Source organism: Hemitrygon akajei, chromosome 21 (genome assembly GCF_048418815.1).
Source record: "Hemitrygon akajei chromosome 21, sHemAka1.3, whole genome shotgun sequence".
Taxonomy (NCBI): domain Eukaryota; kingdom Metazoa; phylum Chordata; class Chondrichthyes; order Myliobatiformes; family Dasyatidae; genus Hemitrygon; species Hemitrygon akajei.
Window position 1 is genome coordinate 50,476,327 of NC_133144.1, and position 27,514 is coordinate 50,503,840.

At 39.3% G+C, this 27,514-nt stretch overlaps 1 protein-coding gene across 3 annotated transcripts in view; it reads right to left on the bottom strand.

The window, feature by feature from the left end:
* Window positions 1–27,514, bottom strand: part of micu1 (mitochondrial calcium uptake 1) — a 130,688-nt gene that overhangs the window by 21,872 nt on the left and 81,302 nt on the right. For all 3 annotated transcript variants that reach the window (XM_073025386.1, XM_073025384.1, XM_073025385.1), the window contains 3 exons: window positions 19,972–20,054; window positions 15,441–15,638; window positions 3,987–4,124 (listed from right to left, as the gene is read on the bottom strand). In XM_073025386.1, coding sequence (XP_072881487.1) covers window positions 3,987–4,124; window positions 15,441–15,638; window positions 19,972–20,054 — 419 coding nt within the window. The remainder of the gene's footprint in view (window positions 1–3,986; window positions 4,125–15,440; window positions 15,639–19,971; window positions 20,055–27,514) is intronic.

Genomic DNA, 27,514 nt, shown 5'->3' on the forward strand with positions numbered 1-27,514 from the left:
AGTAAAATGCTTCATGTAATCACAGTGGTTCTCTTGCTACTTCAGACTACTGTAAATGTGCTAATTCTCTTGACAGGTCAAAACACACTCACATAAACTCAAATTTAGCCCATAAAATTGAAGTGGTATATGCTGCTAAAATTCACAAGGGTCTGTATTTCACCGAGTGTTCAGAGAGAAACTGGCCTTTATAGTGCTGTACAATGTGATGCAATGCATTAAAAAAAATTGGAGGAACTCAGCAGGCCAGACAGCATCAATGGAGGGAAATGGACAGTTGAATATTTTGGATTATGTGGTTCAGATAAAGGGTTTTGAATTGCTGAATTCCTGGCCTGAGTTCCTTCAATTTGTTGTGTTGCTCCAGATTTCTGCATCAGCAGTCTCCTATGTTTCTCTGTCCAAGTGCATGCTCAATAATGGGGAAGAACACAGCTCCACGCTCAGAATGTATTGCTGTGCTGGGGCACGGGTCCTAATGTGAGGCACGATCCAGTGTTTGGACAATTTAAATGCTGGCCCAGATAGATTGAAAAGGCAGGGTGCTGGAACCAGATGCAAGGGCTGGGCAGATATCGCTTGCTATTCGGTGAGGTTCACTCCTCTCTCCGTGGTGCTGAAGCTATGAGACTGCTCCAGCTACTGCGTTTCATGTCTGTAAGCTTCACAGCGATTTGCTCTGCTAATATGATGAACGGAGACTGATGCTATGAGCCTACCCCGGATATTCCAGGGATTCGAATCCATGGACTCAATTTGGTTCGGAATATTGTTGCTTGCTTCTATTGTTTGCATGATTTGGGTTTTTTCTCTTTCTCTGTTGGGTCTTTTTTTAAAATTGGTTTTTTTTGGATTTCTTGCTGATGAAGTTTTAAGGGTATTGGTGAGGTAAGAAATGATTCTTGGACTCTTGTAAATAATGGGTTAAAATTGCATACAAACTTCGGTTTATTCTGCTCTGAGTGATCCGCCTGAGGCTGGTTTCAGACTAACGACCTTGCAGATGTCCCTTATGGGGGTTGGATTCTGCTTACTGGTCACACACATCCTGCCTTATGGTTTCGCATGAATTGAGCTAAGTACCCTCGTTTGTTTAGGAAAAGGGAGGACTCACTGACAAGGCAGGAATGAACATATGTCTGTAATTAAGTCTGGGACTAGCAAAGGGAATAACTGATAAGGACTGGACAGTACATCCATCTATAATTAAAACCTTGATTAGTGGTCTCTCTTATCTAATCAATTAAATTTTGCTTCAGCAGACTTGGTGGGAATAACAGTTGAACTACGTGCTTTTTGTCTTTCATGTTCTATAAATTGTAACGCATCTGCATGTTAGACAGAAGTCCGATACGAGACCCCAGGAGGAGAGGAACTCTGTCCCTCTGGTGTTGGGCTCTGCGTCTCTCGCCGGCTGAGTTCGGACAAATAAACTGGTGAAAAGGATAAAGTAAAGAACTGTTTGTGGAGTGGTTATTGGTCCAGTGAATTTAAGTTTACATTGTTTTGTGGCTGCTTGTAAGCAGACAAATCTCAAGGTTGTATAATTTGTTCATAATAAACGTACTTCAAATCCTTGAATCCTATTTATCTAAGAGCGTAAATTATATCACCTACTTCAATTGGCAGAATCAGCTGAAGTTTGTAACTTTGTGAAAGATCACATTAACCTTTTCTCTGGATAAGTGCTGAATCACTACATTGTTGCATACATAACTTATAAACTTGTTAACTAATGGTTACTGGAAAAGTATGGTTAGTGGTCTGTATTAAAACAATAATGCATAGCTAAGCTCTTAGCTTAGTCAGTTCGCTGCCCAATCAGAATGCATTGAAATGGAATCCCATTTTGGAAAACTAAGAAATGGTTAGGAGAATGAGGGGATAGGGTTAGCTCAGAATAATATCACGAATGGAATTCTAATGGAACTGATGAGTAATTTGCTGTTACAAAACCTGCAGCTGTCAGACTTTACTACATTTATTTTGGTGCCCAACTACCAGTTACAGAGAAAATGTCAATTCTGAACGATAGCAACACACCAAAATGCTGGTGGAACGCAACAGGCCAGGCAGCATCTATAAGGAGAAGCACTGTCGACGTTTCGGGCCAACGTCGACAGTGCTTCTCCCTATAGATGCTGCCTGGCCTGCTGTGTTCCAACAGCATTTTGTGTATGTTGCTTGAATTTCCAGCATCTGCAGATTTCCTCGTGTTTGCTTTTAAATTCTGAATGATAACTCATTTCCCTATTTGTAAAGGAATGATGCAGGGTTATGCCCAACACATCGACAATTCCTTTCTCATCACAAATGCTGCTCAACCCAGAGTTTCTCCAGCAGATTGTTTGTTGCTCCTTACGAACACAGATGTTACACCAATGATAAATTAATTGAGTTGAAGTTTAAAGGTATTTGACACTACTCTTCTGGAGGTAATTTGTACGTAAAGTGCCATAAGGTATATAAATTAGTTACACGAACTGACAAAAATCTGACAGAGTATTAGTGGAGAAATGTGAAAGTGACAAAAAAATAGAAACACCTAAATGGTGAGAGATTGTGAAATTCTGAAATGCAGAGAGTTCATGATGTCCTACTGTATAATTCACAAGAGGATAGTATGTATGTCTAATGAATTATTTTGGAAAGAAAACAATATTATCACACAATGCTCAGGAAACAGAACAAGAAAATAGTAAGGTTTTTCTTCTGTTATATCAGGTATTCCTGAGACCATGTCTGATAGTCTGCTTACAATAGGTTACCTTATTTAACAAAAGACTGAAAGCAGTTCAGGGAAGAGTTACTGAGTTAATATCAGGAGCGAATAGGTTATCTTATGAGGAAAAGTTGCTTGGGATAGCTTTATACCTGCCAGAATTTAAGAGACTTGATTAAAACATACATAACCATGAGAGGTTTTTACGTGGTGGATATGGAGAGCATGTTTCCACTTGTGGTAGAATCTTGAACTAAGACTATAATTCAAAAATATGTGTTGCTAATTTTAGATTGAGATGAGGCAGTATTTTCTTCTCTCAGAGGGTCATGAGATTTGAGACATCTTCTTTAAACAGCAATGACAATACATATTTTAATATTTTAAGACAGATAATTTCTAGATTAAAAAAAGGAAAAAATATTACCAAGGGTAGACAGGAACTTGGAGCTGAGGTTAAATCAGACCAGCTATGGTCTGATAGAGTGGTGCAGCACGTTTATATGGCCAAGTCATTTGCTCCTAAATTGCATATTTTTAAAACAGTCAGAATTCTTAATCTGAATTCTGCATTTTAATTCACAGTTACAGTTGCAGAAAATTGAATGGTCTTTGAAATCTGGCCAGTATGGGAAATGAAATGAAAGGTAAATTAACCTCTTAGTAAGTCTGAATGGATCATATTTAACTCAGACTGCTCTCAAATAAAGCACCCCCTAAACAAATCCTTCCAGTAGAGGATCTCAAAATGTTCTGACTCAAAAAAATGATGAAAAAGTTGCCATACTTACTGCCTGTTACGCTGCTGGTACTTAGGTCAACAATGAAGGTCCTCCATCCATTTCCGTCCTTGGTCACTCAGATGAGAAAAGATTCTTTGTTGCTATTTCCATTATAATTTTGTTTTACCAGTCAGGGTTGTTAACCCTGAGCTGAACCCTGAACCACAGAGTCTGGCCTCTAGCCTCTGACCTGTTTGGCATAGGTGACCTAACCAAGAGTCAAAGCACAAAGCTGTGACTCCAGCCTACTTTGTTCTCTGGGTCATTGAGGCATGCAAGCCTCCAAACCATGACAAAGTTGTGGTCCTCTTGGAGTCATCTGTAATATGCTAGTACTTAGCTATCACAAAAGAAATCCACAATGCTTTCAGTTTTTCTGGACTGGTTATGAAGAGTGGGGATTAGGGTGCACCCTTCAGCACAAAAAATAAGCCATCAGTATCTTCACATCAGCATGCAGGCCAATCGTGCCAGGTCCTTACCTCTGCATCCTTGAATTGCTTTTTGATGCTTTTCAACATCGCTTTAAGTTTCTTGGACTGCACGCCACTGTACGCCAAAAGCATTCGTCCAAACTGACGCTCTGTGATCCGTCCATTTACAGGATCCTGCCGCTCAAACTGCAGAAAGGTGTGAAAAAACAAGGTGAGAAGTAAGTTTTCCCATCACCAACAAGAGAAAATCTGCAGATGCTGAAAATCCAAGCAACACACACACAAAATGCTGGAGGAACTCAGCAGGCCAGGTAGCATCTGCCAAAGGGTTTTGGCCCGAAATGTTGATTGTACTTTTTTCCATAGATGCTGCCCGGCCTGAGTTCCTCCAGCATTTTGTGTGTGTTGCTAAGTTTTGTTATGTTTTAAGACGACATGTTATTTATCTGTTAAGCTGTGATAACTACCAATAAATGCTAATGTCACATTCCTGACACTTATTCCTACTCTACCAAGTCAAACTAAAGCTTGAGAGTGTAATGCTTTGCTATAAGTACTCACATGGGATCTTGGTGTTCAGTAGCTACTTGTATCAAGGCTATTCCTTAAAGGTACAATGAGGATATATTCCAAGCAGGAAAATGTTGATGTTGGTTAGAGGCAATTCCTAAGGAATAAATTTCTGAGAATTTCTTCCAGAACCATGGTGCCTGATTTGGCACGCGTGGATTGGGTGTTGATCAAAGGAAGGAAGAGAGACCAAATGCTTAATTTCACAAGCAGCAGCAGATAATTATGAGGTAATTTGGCCATGCACTGTCGCTACATTCAGATAGCTGGAAGAGGTAATTAGGCAGGTAAAGAGAAATCATTACTGCTGATCAAACCATTGAGAACCTGGTTTGATGAGAAACCAAATTAGAAAGCAATACTTCACAGACAGAATGGTGAAGATTTGGAACTCTGTCATAAGAGGCAGGTGATGCTGGGATAATAGTTAATTTAAAATCTGAGATTGGTGCATCCTTGTTGTTAAACATTTAAAAATTGGAAGGAAAAATGAAAGAGCAGATTATTATTTAAATGGTAAAAATTTACAGCATGCTGCTATACAGAGGGACTTGGGAGTGCTGGTGCATGAATCACAAAAGGTTCGCTTGCAGGTGCAGCAGGCTATCAAGAAGGCAAATGGAATGTTGGCCTTCATTGCTCAAGGGACTGAATTTAAGAGCAGGGAAGTTATACTGCAACTGTACATGGTACTGGTGAGGCTGCACCTGGAGTACTGCGTGCAGTTCTGGTGTCTTTACTTGAGGAAGGATATACTGGCTTTGCAGGCGGTGCAGAGGATGTTCACCAGGTGGATTCCAGAGACTGGGGGGGGGGGGGGGGGTTAGACTATGAGGTGAGATTGAATCGCCTGGGACTGTACTTGTGGGAGTTCAGAAAAATGAGAGGAGATCTTATAGAAGCATGTAAAATTATGAAAGGGATAGATATGACAGAGGCAAGAAAGTTGTTTCCACTGGTGGGTGAGACTAGAACTGGGGGACATAACCTCAAGATTCGGGTGAGTAGATTTAGGTTGGAGATGAGGAGGAACTGCTTTTCCCAGAGAGTGGTGAATCTGTGGAATTCTCTGCTCAATGAAGAAGTGGAGGCTACCTCAGTAAGTATGTTTAAGTCAAGGTTGGATAGATTTTTGCAGAGAAGGGTAATTAAGGGTTATGGGGAAAAGGCAGGTATGTGCAGAGGAGTACATGGCAAGATCAGCCATGATCTTGTTGAATGGCAGAACAGGCTTGTCAGGCCAATGACCTACTCATGCTCCTATCTCTTATGTTCTTAAAAATAACAAGAAATGGGGGTTTTTGGAGTGAGATCACAGATGACCATGATATGGAAGAACGGAATTGCTCAATTGGTTAATTAGCCTATCAATCATCATTTATTAGTTTGAAGCCTTTTACCATTTTAAAATTTCCTTTACTACCGTAGATTTCGCACTACAGAGCACACCTGATTAAAAGCCGCTGGCTCTAATTTTAGAAAGAAAATCAATTTTGTACTTCTACAAGCCGCACCGGATTTTAGGCCGCAGGTGTCCCACGTTGTAATATGAGATATTTACACAGAAAGATATTACACGTGAGGATTTTTTAACTTTTAATTAAATCCATATGGTAACATAAACAAATACATATTGCAAATGCTCTTTTTCGAACCGTGCCTGTAACGCGGCTACTTTTAAATATACATATGTATCGGTAACACACAAATTACGTTGCGTATACTTTTTTACTGAACAACATTCCAATATCTCCTAACGACTGGTAAAAAATATATATACTGCAGCCTACCAGGAAAAGTTATTGATTGCCTTTAACTTAAAAGCAGCGTTTTCGCTCGGCTAATGTGCTCCCTCCCCCCCACCTTCCCGTTTATCGCAAACCGGTATTTCCCACAAGATGCGGCGAAATTGGATGTGATGTCATAGCATCCCGGGATGTAGTACAGAAAACAAATATAGTTAAAACACTTCTAACTTTAAATAGAAAATACTAACAAATGAATTACTAAGCGAAAATATTATAAACTAAATAACTGCCATAAAGGCAGCACAATGCTTTTCTTCGAGTGTTTTCCATGTTGATGAGGGTGAGTACAAATGACTGATTTACAATAATTTAATTGTGAAAGTGCGCTTGATTTATTGTACAATTTCATTGGACCTCTGTGAACTACTCATCAATTTTATTGGTCTACTGTTACGAGGCAAAATGTTTTTGGCGGCATGAAAAAAAATCATGCATTAGCCGCACCGTAGTAAAGGCCGCAGTGTTCAAAGCTGTTCAAAATGTGGGAAAAAAGTAGCGGCTTATAATCCGACATCTACGGTAATTGCGGTAGGCGGACAGGATTTCACAAGATAATTGGGGAAACAAAGAACTATAAAGAGCTATGCAGGTTGATTCTGTGGTTAAGAACACATGTGGTGCATTGGCCTTCATCAATCATGGGATTGAGTTTAAGAGATGAGAGGTAATGTTCCAGCTATATAGGACCCTGGTCAGACCCCACTTGGAGTATTCTGCTCAGTTCTGGTAGTCTCACTACAGGAAAGATGTGGAAACCATAGAAAGGGTGTAGAGGAGAGTTACAAGGATGTTGCCTGGATTAGGGAGCATGCCTTATGAGAAAAGGTTGTGTGAACTCGGCCTTTTCTCCTTGGAGTGACAGAGGATGAGAGGTGACCTGACAGAGGTGTACAAGATAATGAGAGGCATTTATTGTGTGAACAGTCAGAGGCTTTTTCCCAGGGCTGAAATGGCTACCATGAGAGGGCATATTTTTAAGGTGCTTGCAAGTAGGAACAGAGGAGATGTCAGGGGTAAGTTGTTTTTTTTTTTAAAACGCAGAGAGTGGCGAGTACATGGAATGGGCTGCCGGTGGTGGTGGAGGTGGATACGATAGGGTCTTTTAAGAGACTCCTGGATGGATACATGGAGCTTAGAAAAACAGAGGGCTATGGGTAGTTCTAAGGTAAGGACACGTTCGGCACAGCTTTGTGGGCCGAAGGGCCTGTATTGTGCTGGAGGTTTTCTATGTTTCTAATACACGTATATGAACCAAGTTTGAAGTCCCACAAAACAGAAGTATATATAAAGGATTAAAGCAGAATTCTAATCGTAATCTACAGTGTACATTCCAGTCACAAGGAGTTACAATAAACTGAATTTAAGACATGCAGATACCATACAAGAATTCAAATGGCAATGTTAACCACAGTCTTGTAACTTGGCTTTAGGCTACAATGAATGACTCTGATTCCCAAAATGATGAAGGAATACAGTAATGTAAATATGAGTGTGTCAGCCATGATTAATGGAGACTGAAGAGCAAGGGGAACTTGAGAATATCAATGAACAATTCAAAGGCTTATTAAAGACAATAGATTGAATATGCTTCTCCAACATTCATGACTATGAGAGGGGTCCCAGCAAGAGTACAAAGCATCAACTCTATTTCTCACTTAGTGTTGATGTAGGGTCTCAACCTGAAACATCAACCATCCCTTTGCCTCCGAAGATGCTGCTCGATCACTGAGTTGTACCAGCAGTTTATGTTTTACTCTCCCTCTGCAGATGCTATATGATGTGTCATGTATAACGTGCTCCATTTTTAATTCCAGAAAATGCTTTTTAATTAATTATTTATCTCAAATAACACATTTCAACTACTAGTGTAATTAAACATTAGTGGAAGTAATAATTTCAACAATTTGTTGGTAACAAATCATCAGGGACATATTCAAAATGTATAAGGTCAAGAATCTTGACATAAGCCACAATTCATTTCCCACATTCCAAAGTCTCTTCTGTATTTTATATTAGATTCTCAAAAGCACTAAGTAAAGTTTGCAATTAAACAGATTGTGTTCTCAAAGTAAGTCATCATTATTTGTCAGTCCACCGCATAGAGTTTACTTAGTTTCCATGTGAACCTGTCACATACAGTGCCTTGTAGAAGTATTCAGCCCCCAGCCCTTTGTTCACATAAATGAGGATTATAACCAGGGCTTTTGAGCAATTTAACTGAGAAGTTTTACTTGTGAATCACATGCTCCTTTTCCACAGTACAGCCAAAAAACAGGGAAAATTTTAAAGCATGAAAAACTAAAAATTGGAAAACCGAAATACTAGCAGTTCAAAAGCATTAATTCCCCTATGCTCAGTTGAATCATCTCTCACAGCTATTATAGCCAGTATCTTTTTTTTGGGAGAAATCTATTATCTTTGCTCAATGTGATGGAGCAAGATTTGCCCATTCCTCCTTGTAAAATTGCTCAAGCTGTGCCAGGTTAGTTGGGGGGTAGTCTTGCCGGAGATTTTCGGTCACTTTAAGGTCAGGACTCTAACTGGACCACTCAAAGACATCTATTTTCTTTATTTAAAACCATTCCAGGCAGTGTGTGTTGGGTCGTTGTCCTGCTGAAAGACAAACTTCCTCCCCAGTTTAAGCTTTCTGGCAGAGGCAAGCAGGTTTTTATCCAGGATCTCTTTGTATTTATCAGCATTAATTTTCCCATCAATCCTGACCAGATTACTAGACCCTGCTGCTGAAAAGCATCCCCACAGCACGATGCTACCTCAACCATACTTTACAGTAGGGAAGGTGTTTTCTGGCTGATGCACAGTATTAGAATTATGTCACACGTACTGATTAGTATTGAGGCCAAAAAGTTTTACTTTAGTCTTATTCAACTACAGACCTTCTTTTGCAGTATCTTTTTAGTCAATGGTTCCCAACCAGTGGGCCGCGGACCGGTACTGGGCCGCAAAGCATGTGCTACCGGGCCACGAGGAAACTATGATTTGGCGATATGAAACGGTATGAGTCAGCTGCACCTTTTCTCATTCCCTGTCACACCCACTGTTGAACTTGAACGCACGCAAGGTCAGCAGTCGCCTAAACACAGTGATGGCCTCGTGCGGCCAGTGAGAAGTGCAGTTGCTACTGGCCTGGAGTGCGGACAGATGGGCGCAACCTCTAAACCTGTTTACCACACCGAATGTTCGTGGGGAACCCGGTGCTAAAATATTCGCAGATGACCTAATTCGGGCTCAGGGTTTCATAAGTAGCAGAGCAGCTACCTCGCTGCGATCTACTGAAAGTCATCCCTCAAGTCAATCTTTTGTCAGCCGATAGATCTTACGGGGGGGGGGGGGGGGGGGGGGAGGGCAGGCGTACGCCCTGTCACACTCTTCGCTCGGTCGGTTGCTCTTTCCAGACTGCAACCGCCACGGCCCCGGCCCCGGCCACGGGGACCTCCGGCCCTGACCTTGTCCTCTCATCCTACCCACGACCAGCCACAGCTGGCCAAGGCATCTGGCAGTGGGCAGGTGGGAGGCTGGAGTTTGGGCCTGGAGGCTGTCTAATGAGGCAATGAAAACTGCTTCGGCACCTTAAGTCCAAGCACCCTGCACTTAAAGACAAACCCATTGAGTTTTTTGAGCGGAAAAAATGTGAGCAAGCAGGACAGAAGCAAGTGCTGATAGCCACGTAAACTAAATTGTCGGCCCGTCCGCAAGAGTATTATCAATATTAAACCGGCCTGCGGTGCAAAAAAGGTTGGTGACTTCTGTTTTAAGTGATGCTTTGTAAAGACTTTACAGGCAAGGATATGATTTTTTTTTTAAAAAAGCAGTATGTGCGGCATAAATCTAATACTGTGCATCAGCCAGATATCACCATCCCTACTGTAAAGTGTGGTGGAGGTAGCATCATGTTATGGAAATGCTTTTCAGCAACAGGGACTGGAAATCTGATCAGGATTGATGGGATGATGAATGTTGCTAAATACAGAGACATCCTGGATAAAAGCCCACTTTCCTCTGCCAGAAAGCTTAAACTGGGAAGAAAGTTTGTCTCTCAGCAGGATAACAACCCAAAGCACACTTCTGAAGCAACCATGGAGTGGCAAAGGAAGAAAATTCATGTCCTAGAGTGGCCCAGTCAGAGCGCTGACTTTAACCTGATTGAACACCTCTGGCAAGATCTCTAGATTGTTGTCCACTAACACTCTCCAACTAACCTAGCACAGCTTGAGCAATTTTGTAAAGAAGAATGGGCAAATCTTGGTCCATCATGTTGTGCAAAGCCAATAGAGACTTATCCAAAAAGACTACTGGCTGTAATAGCAGCGAGGGGTGATTCAACTAAGTAATGAGCAAAGACGAATGAATAATTTTGAACTGCTGACATTTCAGTTTTTGAATTTTTAAGTTTTTCGTGCTTTACAATTGTCCCTGTGTTTTGGGGCTCTACTGTGAAAAAAGGAGCTTGTGATTCACAAATAAAAATTCTCAGTGAAATTAATCAAAATCAATGGTTGCAATACTGATTTAAGTGAATGAAGGGTTGAGCACTGAATATTTTTTCCAAAGCACTGTACTGCATCTGAGGAAAGGGTGAATACTTTTTCAGCCTCACAATTTTAGTTTTTAATACTTAGTATATTGTTGACAGGTTTTGGAATTTTTATTTTGATTTGAATGATGCACAATGTTTTGTAGATTAGTTCAAAAAATCCTACTTCAATACATTTTATATTTAGAAAATGAGATAGTAAAATGTGAAAATAGCTGTGAGGGTGAATACTCTTTCAAGACACTGTATCCATAAATGGAATGGAAACATGCCAGGATGAAGCCCATCATCTTCTTTTGGTGCTTTGCCTGTTCCTAATCTCACTAGACATCTCTCCTAAAGATTAAATCTTAACTTGTGTGGTTCTTTGAAAGAAATTGAGAACAGAGGTATCAAGGGGAACTAGAGTATAAATCATTTTGTTTAAAGCTACTATTGTATGCACTGTGGATGGATTCAGAAATGCTAATTTCAAACAGTCACAGAAGGAAATTTCTTAGGAGGCGGCGAGAGCTGTCTTTTGCCCAAAAGAAATTCATTGCTCTAAGGATGATCAGCTTAAACTTGTAACTTGTAATCCTGGAACACAACCTGATGATATTGACATTGAGATATCCTCAAACATTTCGGACAGAAACACAATTCTAAAGTATTTTTTCTTCTTAAAAATATCAATAACTATATCAGATTCTGCCCCTGAGATTAGATATCTAACTGTGCACATGAACACTGTTTCCCTTCGCTGATTAAACAGCTCTCAGTTGAGTAGCTGCAGATTAAAGGCAACATAACTAATATAGTGAAGATGCTGCTAAAATAACAAAAGGGAATTTCAAAGCTGTTACCGTAAACTTTTAAGCCCTTTAGAAAAAAAAACTGTTTACACTTTCAAAGCAATACATCAAAACCAACAATGTGAATGACATGAAAAGTGGGTATACAGATACAGAACATTGATAAGACAAAAACTGGACACGTAGGCTTAAAAAGAAATTCAATTTTCACTCTTCATAGGCAAACAAGGATGCACTCCTTCCCCGTTCCTCACCACCAAAGCATATTCATTAAAATATTAAAAACTTCAAATTTCCAACCACTCCCATGAGCGATCCCAATTCACTTAGAGGCTAATTTCTGCCAGCAGTAAATGGGAGCTAACATTTTGTCGCTGAGACTGCATGATACTGGTGTAATAAAATCCAAGCTTTTTGGTCCACAGCCAAAATGATGCAAATTGTAATTTTCTTTTCTAAATATTTTAGATCATGGTAGAGACAGATAAGTGAGGAAAGGGGGAAATGAATATTTAAATGGTTTTACAGAGTGACGCCACACTGTGTAACTTTAACTCAAAAAATTATATTTACATATTTTCAAAGTTTGTAGAGACTTTATAAGCTCTAGCACAAAAGCATGGGTAGCATTAATACAAACAGAAATTAAGAGATAGTGATTTTCTTTTACTTGTGCAGTGCCACATTTTTGGCAACAGTCTCATTTCACAAAGGATGATCCCGGGAATAAAAGGGCTAATGTACGAGGAGTGTTTGATGGTTCTGCATCTGTACTTGCTGGAGTTTAGAAGAATGAAGAAGGATCTTGTTGAAATCTATCAAATATTGAAAGGCCCAAATAGAGTGAACGTAGAGAGGATGTTTCCTATAGTGGGGGAGTCTAGGATTGGAGGGCACAGCCTCATAACAGAAGGATGTCCTTTAAGAACAGTGATGATGAGAAATTTCTTTAGCTAGGGTTGGTGTGGACGCCAAGTCATTGGGTATATTTAAGGTGAAGGTTTGTAAGTTCTTGATTACTAAGGATGACAAAGGTTACGATGGAGGAAGAAGAATGAGGTTGAGAGGGATAACAAATCAGCCATGAACGAATGGCAGAGCATAATTGATAGGCTGAGTGGCCTACTTTAGCTCCTCTATCTTATAGTAAAACACTGTTAAATGCAGTAACTGTTACAGAGGCAAATGTCCACAGAAAAAACTCTGATGATCCACTTTGTGTGTCAATCCTGACTTCTTGGTACAGTATCTGGGTGCTGATGCCAATAATTCCCTCAAAGTACCAAAGCCCAGGTTCCCACACCTCCTTTAAACCCATTTCCAACACTGAAAACCAATGGAGTGAGTGCCTTTTCCATGCTTTACAGAAACTCAGTGTTCTGTTTCCTGTGCTTCCTATAAACTTACTAAGTTTACTAAAAACTTTATTAAACTATGAGTATTCATTGGAATAACATCTAGTAGTCCAGAGCACCTGCATTTGTAGTGCTCTATTATCTGTTGCATGGAATTGGAGTCTTGAGCTTGTCACATTACAGAGTTTTACTGTGCACAATGCCCTGGCTAAGCCATCTGCTCTACAGTTCTGATTTTGTTTAAAACTAATTCAAATGCAGGAAGGAACAGGAGTCAGACATCCAGCAGACAAGCTTATTTATTAAATATTCACGTCCCCATGTGAAGCTCAGAACCAGTTTTTTAAAATTTGCAAATGTGCATACTTACCTTCAAACCTAGTTGGCTCTTAATCCTGCAGCTATTTTTTGTTTTTGAAAGATTTCAGAAACCCTTTCCACATCCGTCCCTTAAATAGTTTTGTTTTACAAATAAACATTAATTGACACCAACTTGATACTTGTATTGCTGATCCACAAATATGATTGGAATGTTTTATCTCTCTGGTACAGGTGGGGTTATGAAGGTTTGCTTTCCTAGAAAATGGTGCATATCATTATTTTTCTTAACACAAAGTCACATTATCTCTGCATCATTAAATGGAAGATGAAAAACTATTTACTTTCCTTTTCAAATAAATTCACTGACAGCAAATTTATTCTAGATCTCATATTTTTGCATAGTGATTTATGAATTCGCTAAGAGTGTATTTCCATTACCTAAACAGTCATAATACCAGTGGGGGGGGGGGGGTCACCTGCAGCTTGTTATTAATTCTCTTCCTTACTGAGCTTGCATCTAAGTACATACGTGTTGCTGAAGTAACTTACTTTTTTAATCTCCTGAAGGATTAGCTTAAAATCATATGACCGAATGTACATTCACAATTCAAGATTGCTTTTGCACATTTGTCCAGGTACCTCAGTAAACATATCTGAAACATTTTGACTTAAGCCACGATCTACAACATCATATTTCTTCCCAAAGCTACATAATACATCTATTGTGCATTAACCACTTGTCAAATTCTGTAGCATTCTTTTTCTATTGATGCCTTAAGCCTCCATGGATTATTCAGCGGTTAAACAACTAAAGCACATTCTGGATCGAGGAAGGAAATGTTTTCCAATGAGTGATGTCAAGCATTTGAAACGGTAAAATTCCTGAAACTATGACAATAAGTTGATTGTTTAGGGATGACTGCGGATGCAGGTACAAATTTCCTTCCTCGATACCCATTCCAACTTCAAAGTGAACTAGTGGCATAAAGAAAAACAAAACTGCAAATGGAAAAGGAAATGTGACATGGTAGGGCAGATCCTACTGACCTAATTCCCATCACACTCACACTATCAGATCAGGACACAGAGCTTATCTTGCTAGACAAAAGGTGGTGAGGCCATAAAAAAAAAAATCAGCAAAGTGGGCCTAACCCCAAAGCACCCTTTTGGGAGCTGGACACTCCAGTTTCAACTTTGTTGCCTGTGTCAGTTGTGAATTATTTAAACACCCTTGACAGCGATATTAAAAAACTGTTAAAACTAAATAAAAACTTAAGCCAAATAATAAAACAATTCACCTTTCATTTTGTGTCCTAATTCACCACTGCACAATTGGCACTAAAATCACTGGGGCTTTGGATCCTGCAGCAGGCCAGTTTGTGCTACTAAACTCCACTTGACTGTTGCTTAAATGGCTAAATAATGGCTGTTCTATTTTAAAATATCCATATTAATTAACAAGATCAGACCACCAACACATGGGATGTGATACAAGAGCACTATATCCCTAGGATTTCTGCAATTCATTCACACAAGTACCACAGAAGGAAGCTATAATATCACAAGGAGGAGAAAATGGAAACTTCACATAGATCATTCACATATCACATATCCTTTGTTGACTAAAGGACGGATCAGAACTGGGCAGAGACATTGATGTACACCTCATGGTGCTTGTGATTTCTCCAGAGAAAAGAAAAAAATCTATTTCAAATGCCAAGTAACCTCCACTCCAGATTCTTTACATCTGCGTTCTTGTCAAGCGACCTTCTATCTTGGAAGCAGTGCATCATATTTCCTATTAAATGCCCACTTGTGGGTTTCAGCAGATTGGCAGCTCATTGGCAGAGTTATAAGATATGCCAGAATTGAATAAAAATCTATTTCAATTCCCAATCTTGGTACAACCTTTGTTTGACATATCAACCAAAATTTGCCATTCCATCTTGCTCCAAAGTATATTGTCGCAAGGTCCAATTTACTGTGATTGTAATCTGCTTGTCACAGCCTCCCTTACCTTGACAACCAGATCAGTATTCAAGCTGCATAATAACAAATTACATTTAAAGCCATATAAAATAGAAAAACTATATGGTTCTTACCTCCAGTTTAAGAACATCCTGTTGCAACTTGCGCTGAAACTCCAGGAAATGTTTGATAGTCAGTTTTCCCTTCAGATCAGCACCAAAGAAATAAGTGGTGAGTGCGGAGCTAACGCTGGATTTCAGCGTGTTGCCTGTTGTGGTGCGATCTCGGTGACGCATGCCTATACTGGTCTGGGATCGAATAATACTTTGAACCTGCGAAATGAAAAGAGAAGTCAAGCTTAAAAATCCTTTCTGTAACATAAGAAGGCTGAGGCTTGGGCACTGATGAGTCATGCTGGCCATCAGCATAACAATAATATTAATATCTTTGATATTTCATAACAGACCTTCGATAACAAATACCCTTTTTGTATGTTTTCAAGCCTTTGAAAATAAGACTATATAACATCAGAACTCCAAATTTCTTGATTTCCAGCAAGCTACACAAAGAAAGCAAAAAGCACAGAGCAGAGAACTGGTGGAGTTTTGTCAGAAAAGGATAACAGCTAGAGTGGGTGTGGATAGATGTTTGGGAGCGGGGAAGATTGGTAGCAAAGAGATATGGTTGGGGTGCCAGAGCAAGACAGAAATTAGGCACCCAACATTTTTTGGGCACACTTAATGATTAGTTTTATTTGTCACATTCTTCAAATCGTACAGTTAAACATGACTTTCTGCATCAAGTCAAGTCAGTGAAGATTGTGCTGGGCAGCCTACAAGTGTCACCATACTTCCGGCATCAACATAGCATGCCCACAATTGACTAACCCTAACCTGTACATCTTTAGAATGTAGGAGGAAATTTACACAGTCAAGGGGAGAATGTACAAACAGACAGTGGTGGGAATTTAACACCGATCTTTCAGCTGGCTGTTGTAAAGTGTTGTGCTACCTGCTTTGCTAACATGCCGCTCGTATACACTTTGTATACCAACTGTCTGGACTCCAGCGTAATAAACACTAGTGAGACCAGTGCCAGGTTGGGACTACGAGAACACTCCAGAGTACCTGTTACTGCCTTGTATGTGAATATTGTATGTATAAAGAAAAGCTCACTTCCAAAAGCTAAACAGATTGGACAATAACATGAGAATTAGAATGCTTCTTCATAAGTGTCAATCAGTACATCGTCATCATCATCATGCCATATCTGGTTGTGATAATTGTGTCAATACCACCAGTTTTCTCTTTGCCCTTCTATACTATACCTCCAGGTTAATATAGATCAGGGGTGTCAAACTACTGCCCCACGGGCCAAAGGGATCCAATCTGGCCCGCGGGATGATTTGGGGGAGAAAGAAGTATATTCATGACCGTTTATTATGTATCAGTACGGCAGCCGTACAATAGGTGGCTGTTAACCACCCACTGTGCATAAGCACCTACCACCCTGCACCGAAGATCTACTGCCCCACTCATGTTGTCAGACACAGTATAAACACACAGAGTACTCAGGTAAGTAGTACCTGTAGCAAGGCTGAGACTGTTAGCTGCTGTGGTTCGAAATGCTTTCCAAGAAAAGTTGACATCGAAGGTCGGATATTCAACGATAATTGGAAAGATTGTTTTTTCTTCTGTGAGGTCAATGGTAAACCTGTGTGTCTGATATGCTCGCAACAAGCGGCTGTGGCAAAAGAGTACAATATCAAACGACACTATGAGACGTCACACGGAGAAAAATTTGACAAATTCGCAGGACGACTCAGAATGCAAAAGGTAAACGAGCTTGAAGCAGCTCTGAAAAAACAGCAATGTGTTCACCAAAGGTCGAGAGACTCACGCTGGAGCTGTCAAGGCCAGCTATATTACTGCCAACAAAATAGCTGCTGCATCGAAGCCATACTCAGAGGGGGAATTCATCAAAGCATGCATGCTGACGGCAGCTGAGCTGGTGTGCCCTGAGAAGAGACAGGCTTTTGGTAATATCAGCTTGTCAAGAAATACTGTGGCAGAGAGAATCGGGGACCTTGCAGGAGATTTGAACAGTCAACTAAAAGACAAAGTGAAGTCATTTATTGCCTTCTCTGTTGCAATTGATGAGAGCACCGACGTGACTGATGTAGCTCAATTGAGAATATTTATTTGTGGTGTTGATGCATCTTTGACCATCACCAAGGAATATGTGGCGATGGTGCCCATGACAAACATCACAACGGCGAATGACGTTTTCTTCAGCCTCGTTGAGACCTTGGACAGAATGGGGGTTGACTGGAGTCATGCTGTCAGCATGGCAACAGATGACACACCGTCCATGGTCGGGAAAAAGGCAGGTGTTGTTGCGAAACTCAGAGAGAAAGTTTAGAGAATCCAGAGCAGGAATTCTGGAATTTTCATTGTATTATACACCAAAAGGCGTTATGTAGCAGGAGCCTGAAAATGGTCAATGTCATGGATGTAGTAATCAAAATGGTTAATTTTATTAGAGCCAAGGGACTTATTATTATTTAATTATTTATGGTTTTATATTGCTATATTTCTACACTATTCTTGGTTGTTGCGACTGTAACGAAACCCAATTTCCCTCGGGGTCAATAAAGTATGTCTGTCTGTCTGACTCAACCATCGGCAATTTGACACTCTTTTGTCTGAAAGTAATATTGGACACGGCCTACCCTACCCCGCTGAAGTCCGCTGGTTGAGCAGAGAGGTTGTGCTCAAACGTTTTTTTTTCCAATTACATGCGGAAATTGGACTATTCATGAATGAGAAAGGGAAGCCAGTGGTAGAGTTGGATGACCCAGACTGGCTTCATGATCTTACATCTTTGGTGGCTATAACAGAGCACTTAAATGTGCTTAATGTTGACATGCAAGGCCGCAACAAACTTGTTAGGGAATACTACAACAGCATTTGTGCCTTTCAAATTAAATTAGGCCTGTGGGAGATGCAACTATCCCAGAGCAACCCAGCTCATTTTCCCTCTTTGCAATCTGTGCATGTTGCTTATGGGAATAATGACAACATGGACAAGTACAAGGACAAAATATCATGGCTGAAAAGTGAGTTTCAGAATCGTTTCCAAGTCTTCACTCAGTTCGAGAAGGAATTCTCACTATTTTGCTTGCCATTTGCCATCAACACAGCATTAGACGTGCCAGAGAAACTCCAAATGGAACTAATTGGAATTCAGTGTAACTCGGCTTTGAAATATAAATTTGAGACTATGGGTCTGGAATCATTCTATCAATACCTGGGACTGATGTACCCCAAGATGACAGACTCTGCCACAAAGTTTGGGACAACATATCTCTGTGAGCAGGCATTCTCCATAATGAATATTAACAAATCCAAACTGCGCTCGCAGTTGACACACAGACATCTAAAGGACATTATGAAAATCACAACTGCCCAGAAACTGGTCCCTGATGTAGACAGGCTGGTTAAAGCCAAGAGATGTCAGGTGTCTGGAAGCAGCAAGTGAAAAATGAGTGACACTGTTCGATGCACTGCGACATGTAAGCAAAATGAAATATTGAGTGTCATGAATTTGTGACTCATTCATTTTCTGACTATTCTATTATTGTAAATGTGATCACTTCAGTAAAAATTAGAGGCTAACTGTGTTCATTGTCTGAGTTTGATTGCTGGAAGCAGGCTAATAAAAATTAAGTGCAGTTGTGTAGCCTACATTTACAATTTGTTTCGTTAGGTCTACAGTTGTGTCTGCTAATGTTCAATTTCAAATGGTTTATTAATGGAAAGGGTGCGGCTCCCAAAACAATCTTAGCCAAAATAGCATTGTTTTTTCTCTCTCTCATCACAACTTTCTTGTAGCCTACCACTGTAAGTTAATACCAATCATAAAAATAATGCTTGCTAGGCAATCTTCTGCATAAGAAACGAAATTTGTTAAGTGAAACACTTTGTAGTTAGAGCAGAGACTGAGACACATGAGAGCAGGTTGAAAAAACGAAGGCAAAGAAAGCTGTGGGAGCACGCGCGTGTGTTCGTGCGTGCACAACTGATCCAGACCGCATGAAGTTGCATTTTGCCCAATCCGGCCTGTGACCTAAAATGAGTTTGACACCCCTGGAAAGGTTTAGGAGGGGGAGTGCATGGAAAACTTGGTTTTAGCTCTTTTACATAGCATGTGGTGAATGTGTCCAACAGAATATCAAGAGACTGTAAAGTCGCATGGTGGGTAAAACTTCAAAGGCGTAATGGGACACTGGGAGTTCCATTAACTAGAGGGACTGAGCTGGCTTTATTTTGGTTCTGAGCCTTATTATCTTAATTGTTTTTATTAGAGTTACAATAACCTTATCTGTTGTAAGCACATCGATTTAGAGGGACAAACCAAATTCTGTAAATATGAATAACAGAAATCTGATCTGCTTGAAGACAGGTCTTCATACATTATGCAAATCGCATTGCAATTTGGAAAGATATCTTGGCAAAGTAGCATAAACAGCTGTGCATATCTTTTCTTTGAGTTTTCCAAAACTTTTTCATTCATGTTAAGGTGGAAAATTGTGAGAGAAGTTAAAAATCAAACTTTTTTAAAAATACAACTTCTGTTGGAGCAATTAAGTGTATTAATAATTACCTGCTCAAACTCTTCCAGATCAACTTCACCATCACCATTCAGGTCAAACATTTTAAAGGCAATTTCAAAATTCCTATGTGGGGCTAATTAGAGAAAAATAATTAATTCTACAGTCATAAATTAACAGAGAAAGTTTAAAGCTCTAAGTAAAATATTATCAAAGTATAAATACGTCATCGTATACAACTGCAAGATTCATTTTCCTACAGCCATACTCAGTAAATCCAAGAACCATAATAGAATCAATGAAAGACTGCACCCAACAAGTAGCAAAAACAACCAATGTGCAAAAGACAACAAACTGAGCAAATACAAAAGGAAAATAGAGTACATGAGATGAAGAGTCCTTGAAAGAGTCCTTCATAAGTTGTGGGAACAGATCAGTGATGGTGCGAGTGAAGGTGAGTGAAGTTTTCTCCTCTGGTTCAAGATCGATAGTTGAGGGGTAATAACAGTTCGTGAACCTGGTAGTGAGAGTCCTGAGCCTCTCCTGTACCACCTTCTTGATGGTAGTAGCAAGAAGAGAGCATGACCTGAGTGGTGGAGATCCCTGATGCTGCTTTTCGGCCATAGCGCTCCATGTAGATGTGCTCAATGGTGGGGATAGCTTACCCATGATGGACTAGGCCATATCCACTACTTTTTCTTTCAACTTAGCAGTTTAGTATAAACTGTTGCCTTCATTATAGCATACATTGTTTCCTATTTCTAGTTAAATGTGCATTATTATCATTATCACAGTATATTTTGTGTGGCTGTTGCAAAGATGTTTAAAAAAAATAAAGATGGTTAGAATGTCTACCTCATAACAAACCCTATGTTTTATTGTACTGTGCATTTAAACTGCATTTAGGTTTGCAGAAAGTTAGTCAAGTCTAGAATTTTTATGACACTCTAGGCAATCTTGGAAACATACTAATGCTCTTGATAGAATAATTAATTTTTATTTCAGTAATATCCTGCAGGCACACTCCTCATTATATGAAATGCCACAAACAAACCATCTCAGTTTGGCAACACTGGCTAAAGTGGAAATTTTAGTCAACCCATGGCCCACTCAGAAGATAACAGACAGGACTACAGATCTGCATTCTGTCTCAAGTATACTACTTGTAATAAATGTAGCACATCGCCTATAATGTTAAGAAGCATTACTGAGTTTTGAGACTTGACTCCAGCAGTAAGATGCTAGGACATTGCACAATTAGCCTGAAGGATAGCATTTCTATCTCGCAGCCAGTGCTTTGTCATGCAATAGAGCTAGATTTCAGAATGTCCTTCAGCATAAACCAAACCAAAGAGTCAAACTTTAAGCTAACATTTTTTAAAATAACACCAAATTTTCATTAGTAAATTATGCACACACATTGTCAGCCCCAGTAAAAAACAGATCAAACCACAGGACTCAATAATTCACTATAACAAATGAAAGCCAAGTATCCTACATTATCCTGCATTTCTTAGGCAAGGTTATCATAGGGAAGGGAATTTTTTCTCAAGGGACTTTGATCATAAGAGACAATCGATATGTGGTGAGATTAATAAAATAAAACTGTTGTGCTCCATTGTGATAGCTTCATTTATACTATAACATTCTCTCATACATGAGTGATTCTGATTCACTGAGTTCCCTCATTAAACAAGCCACGAAGTGCACTGTTCCCCTTTGGTTTACTCAGCCGATAAATTAAATCAAATATCTGTAATAGTCAAATACATTTTCATTGAATTTTGCTTGATGAACATTGTTTAACTGTGAACAATGAAAGTGTTCCAATAACACTCAATATCTAATGTTAACTTTTATACTCATTCTTGAAGACATTTTTGTATCCTATCAGCAACCAGAGACTGAAAAAGTAATCTCTACTCCACTCTTTGCAATCATAGATTTTAAATTAACCACAAGAAATTGCATGAAAATGGATTGATCTGATTGCCACAACCCCTGCTCTTACCTTGTGCCTTGGGGAAAAATAATTGGCCTACTCTCCGTAAGACTGGAGCTCACTTTGAAGGAGATCATGAAAGGAGATCTGCATCCTCCCAACAAAATCCACAGTGGTCTAAGTCTAACACTGGGTTTCCTTATTTTGGTAAAAAAAAAATCATTTTGCAGGTACACTAATGTAGAATAGATTGAGAAAGTCTTGTATAATAATACTGCACAATAATAAAATTCCAGACATGTCTCTTCTCTGGTCAGAGTCTGTTCTCCATGATAGGGGTGGATGAAACTGGAACCTGGCTGTAGGTATAAAAAGCAATACCCTTTCACTTTAGAAATGGAGAGATGTCTATGGACGAGAGTGATATGTCCACTGCCTGGGGATCGCCCGGGCATGCCTGAAGCAAGTGCTGGGCATGACAGTAAGCAAACCATTAGTGGTGCACTGTTGAATAGGGAGGCAGGCAGGCAGGCACAGGGAAACCCAAAAGAGATACTGCCAATATTCAAAGTAGCCCACCAACACAACAAGCTGCAACTGCTGTAAGTGTTTCTCAGGGGAGCAGTTCACTTACAACTGAGACCACACAAGCAGTTAAGAGAAGAAAGACACACATGAAATGGTCATTAGAAGTAAACACATTCATAATGTGTGTATACTATCGAGTGACGGAACTTGAGACTGACATAACAGGATACAGGGACAAACTTCAACAAGAGTACACAGTAAATCTTCAGAAAGCCACAACACTAAACACCGATACAATAGTCCAAAAGTTCCTAGCAATTGACAAATGAGCATGCTTGGGTATGCCTGTACCACATTTTACCAGCTTGAGCTGAGAAAAATTATTAATAATATCAACTCTTCCATTGTTAGCAATGGGTGAGATTCCAAAAGAATGGAGGGTGGCTAATGTAGTGCCTTCATTTTAGGTAGGCTGCAAAGACAAACCAAGGAACTACAGGGTGTTGAGCCTAACACAATGGTGGAAAAGTTTCCAAGATACAGGACCTACCTGCCTTTGAAAAGGCAGCGGTAGCAGAGATGGCTCTATGTGTGGGAAATCATGTCTCACAAACTTGATTAGAAATCAAGAGGATTATTGAGGGCTGGGCACTAGAGGTTCTCTACATGGATTTTAGCAAGGCTTTTTACAATGTCCTGTATGGTAGACTGGTCTGAAAGGTTAGATGACATGCGAACCAGGATGAAATAGCCAATTATATGCCAACTGCTGGAAGGAGGATTTAGAGAGTGATACTGATGGATATGTGGAACAAGCTGCTAGAGGAAGTGGTGGAAGTAGAAAGACATTTAGATACATATATGGATAGGAAATATTTAGAGGGATACAAGACAAATGCAAATGGCACTAGCTCAGGGAGCCAACTTGGTTAGCAATGGAAGAGATGGGGCAAAAGTTCTGATTCCATGTTGTAATACTCTATGACTTTTTAAATAAACACTAAAATAACAGCTGGACATAGGGCAAACTACTGAGCCACATAGAAATTTCACACATAAGTGTTGTTTACAGGCAAACTCTATAATATACCTTATTACAAGTACTGCTTTGTTGTGAAAAGCGAGACACCAATACAATAATTTGGCATTGATAACTGAACAGATGGATATGGCAAAGCTAAACTGCAAACAAACTTCTCTGGATAACAAGCCTTGGCTTATAATGTGTACAATCCAAAAATCTAATACAACCTGCATTATCTATATTACTGGAATTGAAATCCCACCAGAAACAGCTGGCAGCTCTCTGGCTGCCAAAATGCAAACTGCACTGGATTGATGAAAATTCAAGATTTCCTCACAGAATGATTAACTTATAGGTCTTTAATTTGAACCAATTTAGCGTGACTGAGTTTTTTTGGGCAGAGAAGAAAACAAATTACAGAAACCTTATAATATTTAGGAGTCTAGGAACGAGGGAAACCCAAGTCCATTGAACACCAAAGAAATCTCTCTTTCTTCTTCAAGAGGATACTGGTCTTCCCCAATTCCCCAGACTTCAGAGGTGTGGTAAAGCCAAAGTTATGGAGTCCCAAGTACACTATACACATGACTCCATCGGTCTTATCTTTTAGCATAGAAAACAAGCAAGTTACCTACTACTATACTAGAGGCAGTCAGTCTAACATTTTAATTTCTAATGCTGAATATGAAGAATCCCAGCCCAGTGGAAGTTGTCCCACTGTAAATTGCAACAGTAGGCAACCTGGTTGGTCAAGCAACAAGACTGGAACATTGTTGATCAGTCTTATCATCAGGTTATCACTTTCACATTGATCAGTGAACTTCATTGCAAACTTTAGTTGCTGGGATATCATCTTAAAACTATAGCGATCGTAACGAATATAACATTAATCCTATTCCTGGCAGACTGTTACAGACGTAAGATTCAGCTCATTGCACATTGCAGTGGAATCCAAGAAATAACAAGGTAATTACTGTGGAATTGAAATTCTGAAATAAAACCAAGGTGCTGTAAATACTCAGCAGTACAATCAGCCACCTGAGAAAGAAATAGTTAATGTTTTGGACCAATGGAAACACCTTTCTGCTGAAAGGTCACTAACTTCTGTTTATCATTCCATAGATTCTGCCAGACCCAAGTACAGAATATTGTGTTTTCATTTTAGTTATCAAGAATTTATCATGAACAGTAAGATAAGCATCACAACCCACAAATGTATATGCACAGCATAAACACATACCCTGCAGCCTCACAACCATCTTAGAAATAGGATAAAATCCAAAACTTGGTCATATAATCCAAATAGTTTTCTCTGAAGATTCTACAAGGTGATAGTTAAAATTACTTCTGAAAACTGACCACTAATTAGCTTCCCCTATTATTTCTGTAGAAAGACCTATAACTTAAAAAATTAACTCTGCATAGGTGCTACCTGGCCTGCCCACATTTTATACCACTTTGTTCTTTATTTCCCTATTTTACAATGCTCTGTAATCGGCAACAATTTAAAATATAATAAGTTAACATTAACTTGAATAAAATAGCTGAGACCTCAGTAACAAAGATAGAAAACAGATTCGATTTTTTGATGCCTCCAAGGGGCTTCAGGACATGCAATTTGCAATATGTTAAACAAAACAACTTAAGGACCAGCAGCAGCAGCAACACAATTCCTTAGCAGCTCCTAGGCTCCTGTGCAGCATGAAACCATGCAGCAAAATAGTTAAATGCAGGAAAAATCTGGCTATGAAAGATCTTGGGTCATCTAACGTATTCCCAAACCCAAGTATTTTAACATAGGATGAGTTAACATTTCTACTAATCTGTCAAATACCTTTTGATTGAGATTATCTCTACAGTGTGTGTGTGTGTGCGCGCGCAGTTTAACTAACATTAATGGTGACTAAGAATCCCCAAGGATTAAAGAAACACAATAACTATTTCTACCAATGAACACAACTAAGGAGCGACACAACTCATTACATTGACAACCTGTCCAAGTCTGAAATGATAATGAAAAATAATTTTTCACAAAGAACCAAGTAATTTTAAAAAGGAGCAAAAGTAAAGAACCATGAAAAAACAATAATATTTATTCATTCTTTGTGAGCAGCATCCACAAAAGCAAATGTTTTTTCTAGCCATCAAATAGCATTCACAATAACTAATTATCAATAATTGCTGCAAACCATGTAGAAGATGATTTATCTCACACAAGCTCTATCAGGAACATCGCTGTGTCTCTGCATTAATTTCCAAATTACTCCCGTGAAATGAGCTAGAAATGGTAATTATTATGATGAATTTAAAATCTGCATGTTTAATAATATTACATAAATCAAGAACGCACTTTTAAAGTCACGAGTTTATTCAAGAACAGATTATTTATTTTCTGTTTTTATCCTGGTCCTTTGGTTATATTTAAAGTACTATTATATCATTATTTTAGGATCTGCGATATCTATCCCTAGCTTTACTTTGTGGTAGAGAAGCTGGATTATTCTTAGCTATTTTCTGGGTATGCATGGAGAACAGATAAAAGAACATGTGCAATACAGGCAGGGGATGGTGGTAACAGGAGTGTGACAATACCCCCTACCAACCCAATAGTGCCTTAAGAATAAAACTTCAATTTTGAGGAAGGCTAATGAAAAACTAGCTCTTAATCTCTCCACAGGCATTGTTGTGTGTTTCTATTTTAAATCATTTGCAATGCATGTTTTGTGTTTTTCTTGGAGAATTAACTAGAGATGTGAATTAGTTCAAACTACAGGAAATTCCCAAGGGTTACAGTGTTTTTTTTAAAAAAACATTCAAGGAAAAATATAGTTAAAACTTATTTTATGAATTTGCATTTTATGAGCAGTTAACTCTCAACTAACAGTAATACATCCAGGAGGTAACACGATTCATTTGAAGTTACATTTACAGTACCGTGCAAAAGTCTTGCATTGTATTTGTCAATGTGGAGCAGACAATGAGCTTATAAATTTGGTGGAAGCAAAGGATGTTGGGAATGGCAAGGATTGGGCTCTGCTGAATAGAAGTAACACAGGTGACAGAGAAAGAATGTCAGGGTTGGTGGGGGGGGGGGGGGGGAACACGGGTGCAGGTGTACCCAGCCCTAAAGTTCTAGACTTGGTAATCTGAATCCAAAGAAATGGTTTATTGATCATTACAGAATGTTTCCCCAACCATGATTCCCCTCTCCCTGGCCCCTTCCCACTCTTAGTTCACAATGGAGACCCGTATCAAAATCAGGTTTATCATCACTCGCATAAGCCATGAAATTAGTAGTACAGTACAATACATTAAATTACAACCCTACTGTGCAAAAGTCCCAGGGGTGGGTGGGTGGGTATGTGCGTGCGTGCGTGCGTGTGTGTATAGATACCTGTACTGTATAATAAAAGTATATGTCAGAGGACAGATTGAAAACAATTACCTGTGTTGTCATTAACACGAGATATCTCAGACTTTGAAAATAAATTACTTTTGTCCTAAAGACTAGTGAACCTGCAGATCACACCTAATTCTTCTACATAAGGTTATTAAACTACGAGTAAACAAACTTTGAAAGGAAGATCAGAAACAGACATTAGGAACCAGGAAGGAGAGACTCTCAAATATTTCTAATCTTAAACATGGATTTTTGAACAAAAAAACTTCATTGGTTAGCTGTTTTTTTTGCTTGTCTTAGACTTTTATATTATTTAGATGTGCTGAATTGTAAGGGCAGTAATTAAACCCATCTCATATCCCAATAAACCACAGCAGACCTAAGACCATAAGATATCAGAGCACAATTAGGACATTAAGCCCATCGAGTCTGCTTTGCCATTCCATCATGGCTGATCCAATTTTCCTCTCAGCCCCAATCTTTTCCCTGCATTCCTTCTTGCTCTGACCAATCAAGAATCTATCAACCTTTGCCTTAAATATACATAAAGACTTGGCCACCACAGCTGCCCATGGCAAAGAATTTCACAAACACACCACTCTTTGGCTAAACAAATTCCTCATCTTGCCTCCACCTTCCTTTAGTTTGCTATGACTAATCAATCCCAAACAGCAATTGGTCACTGATCAAAGTTCTATTATG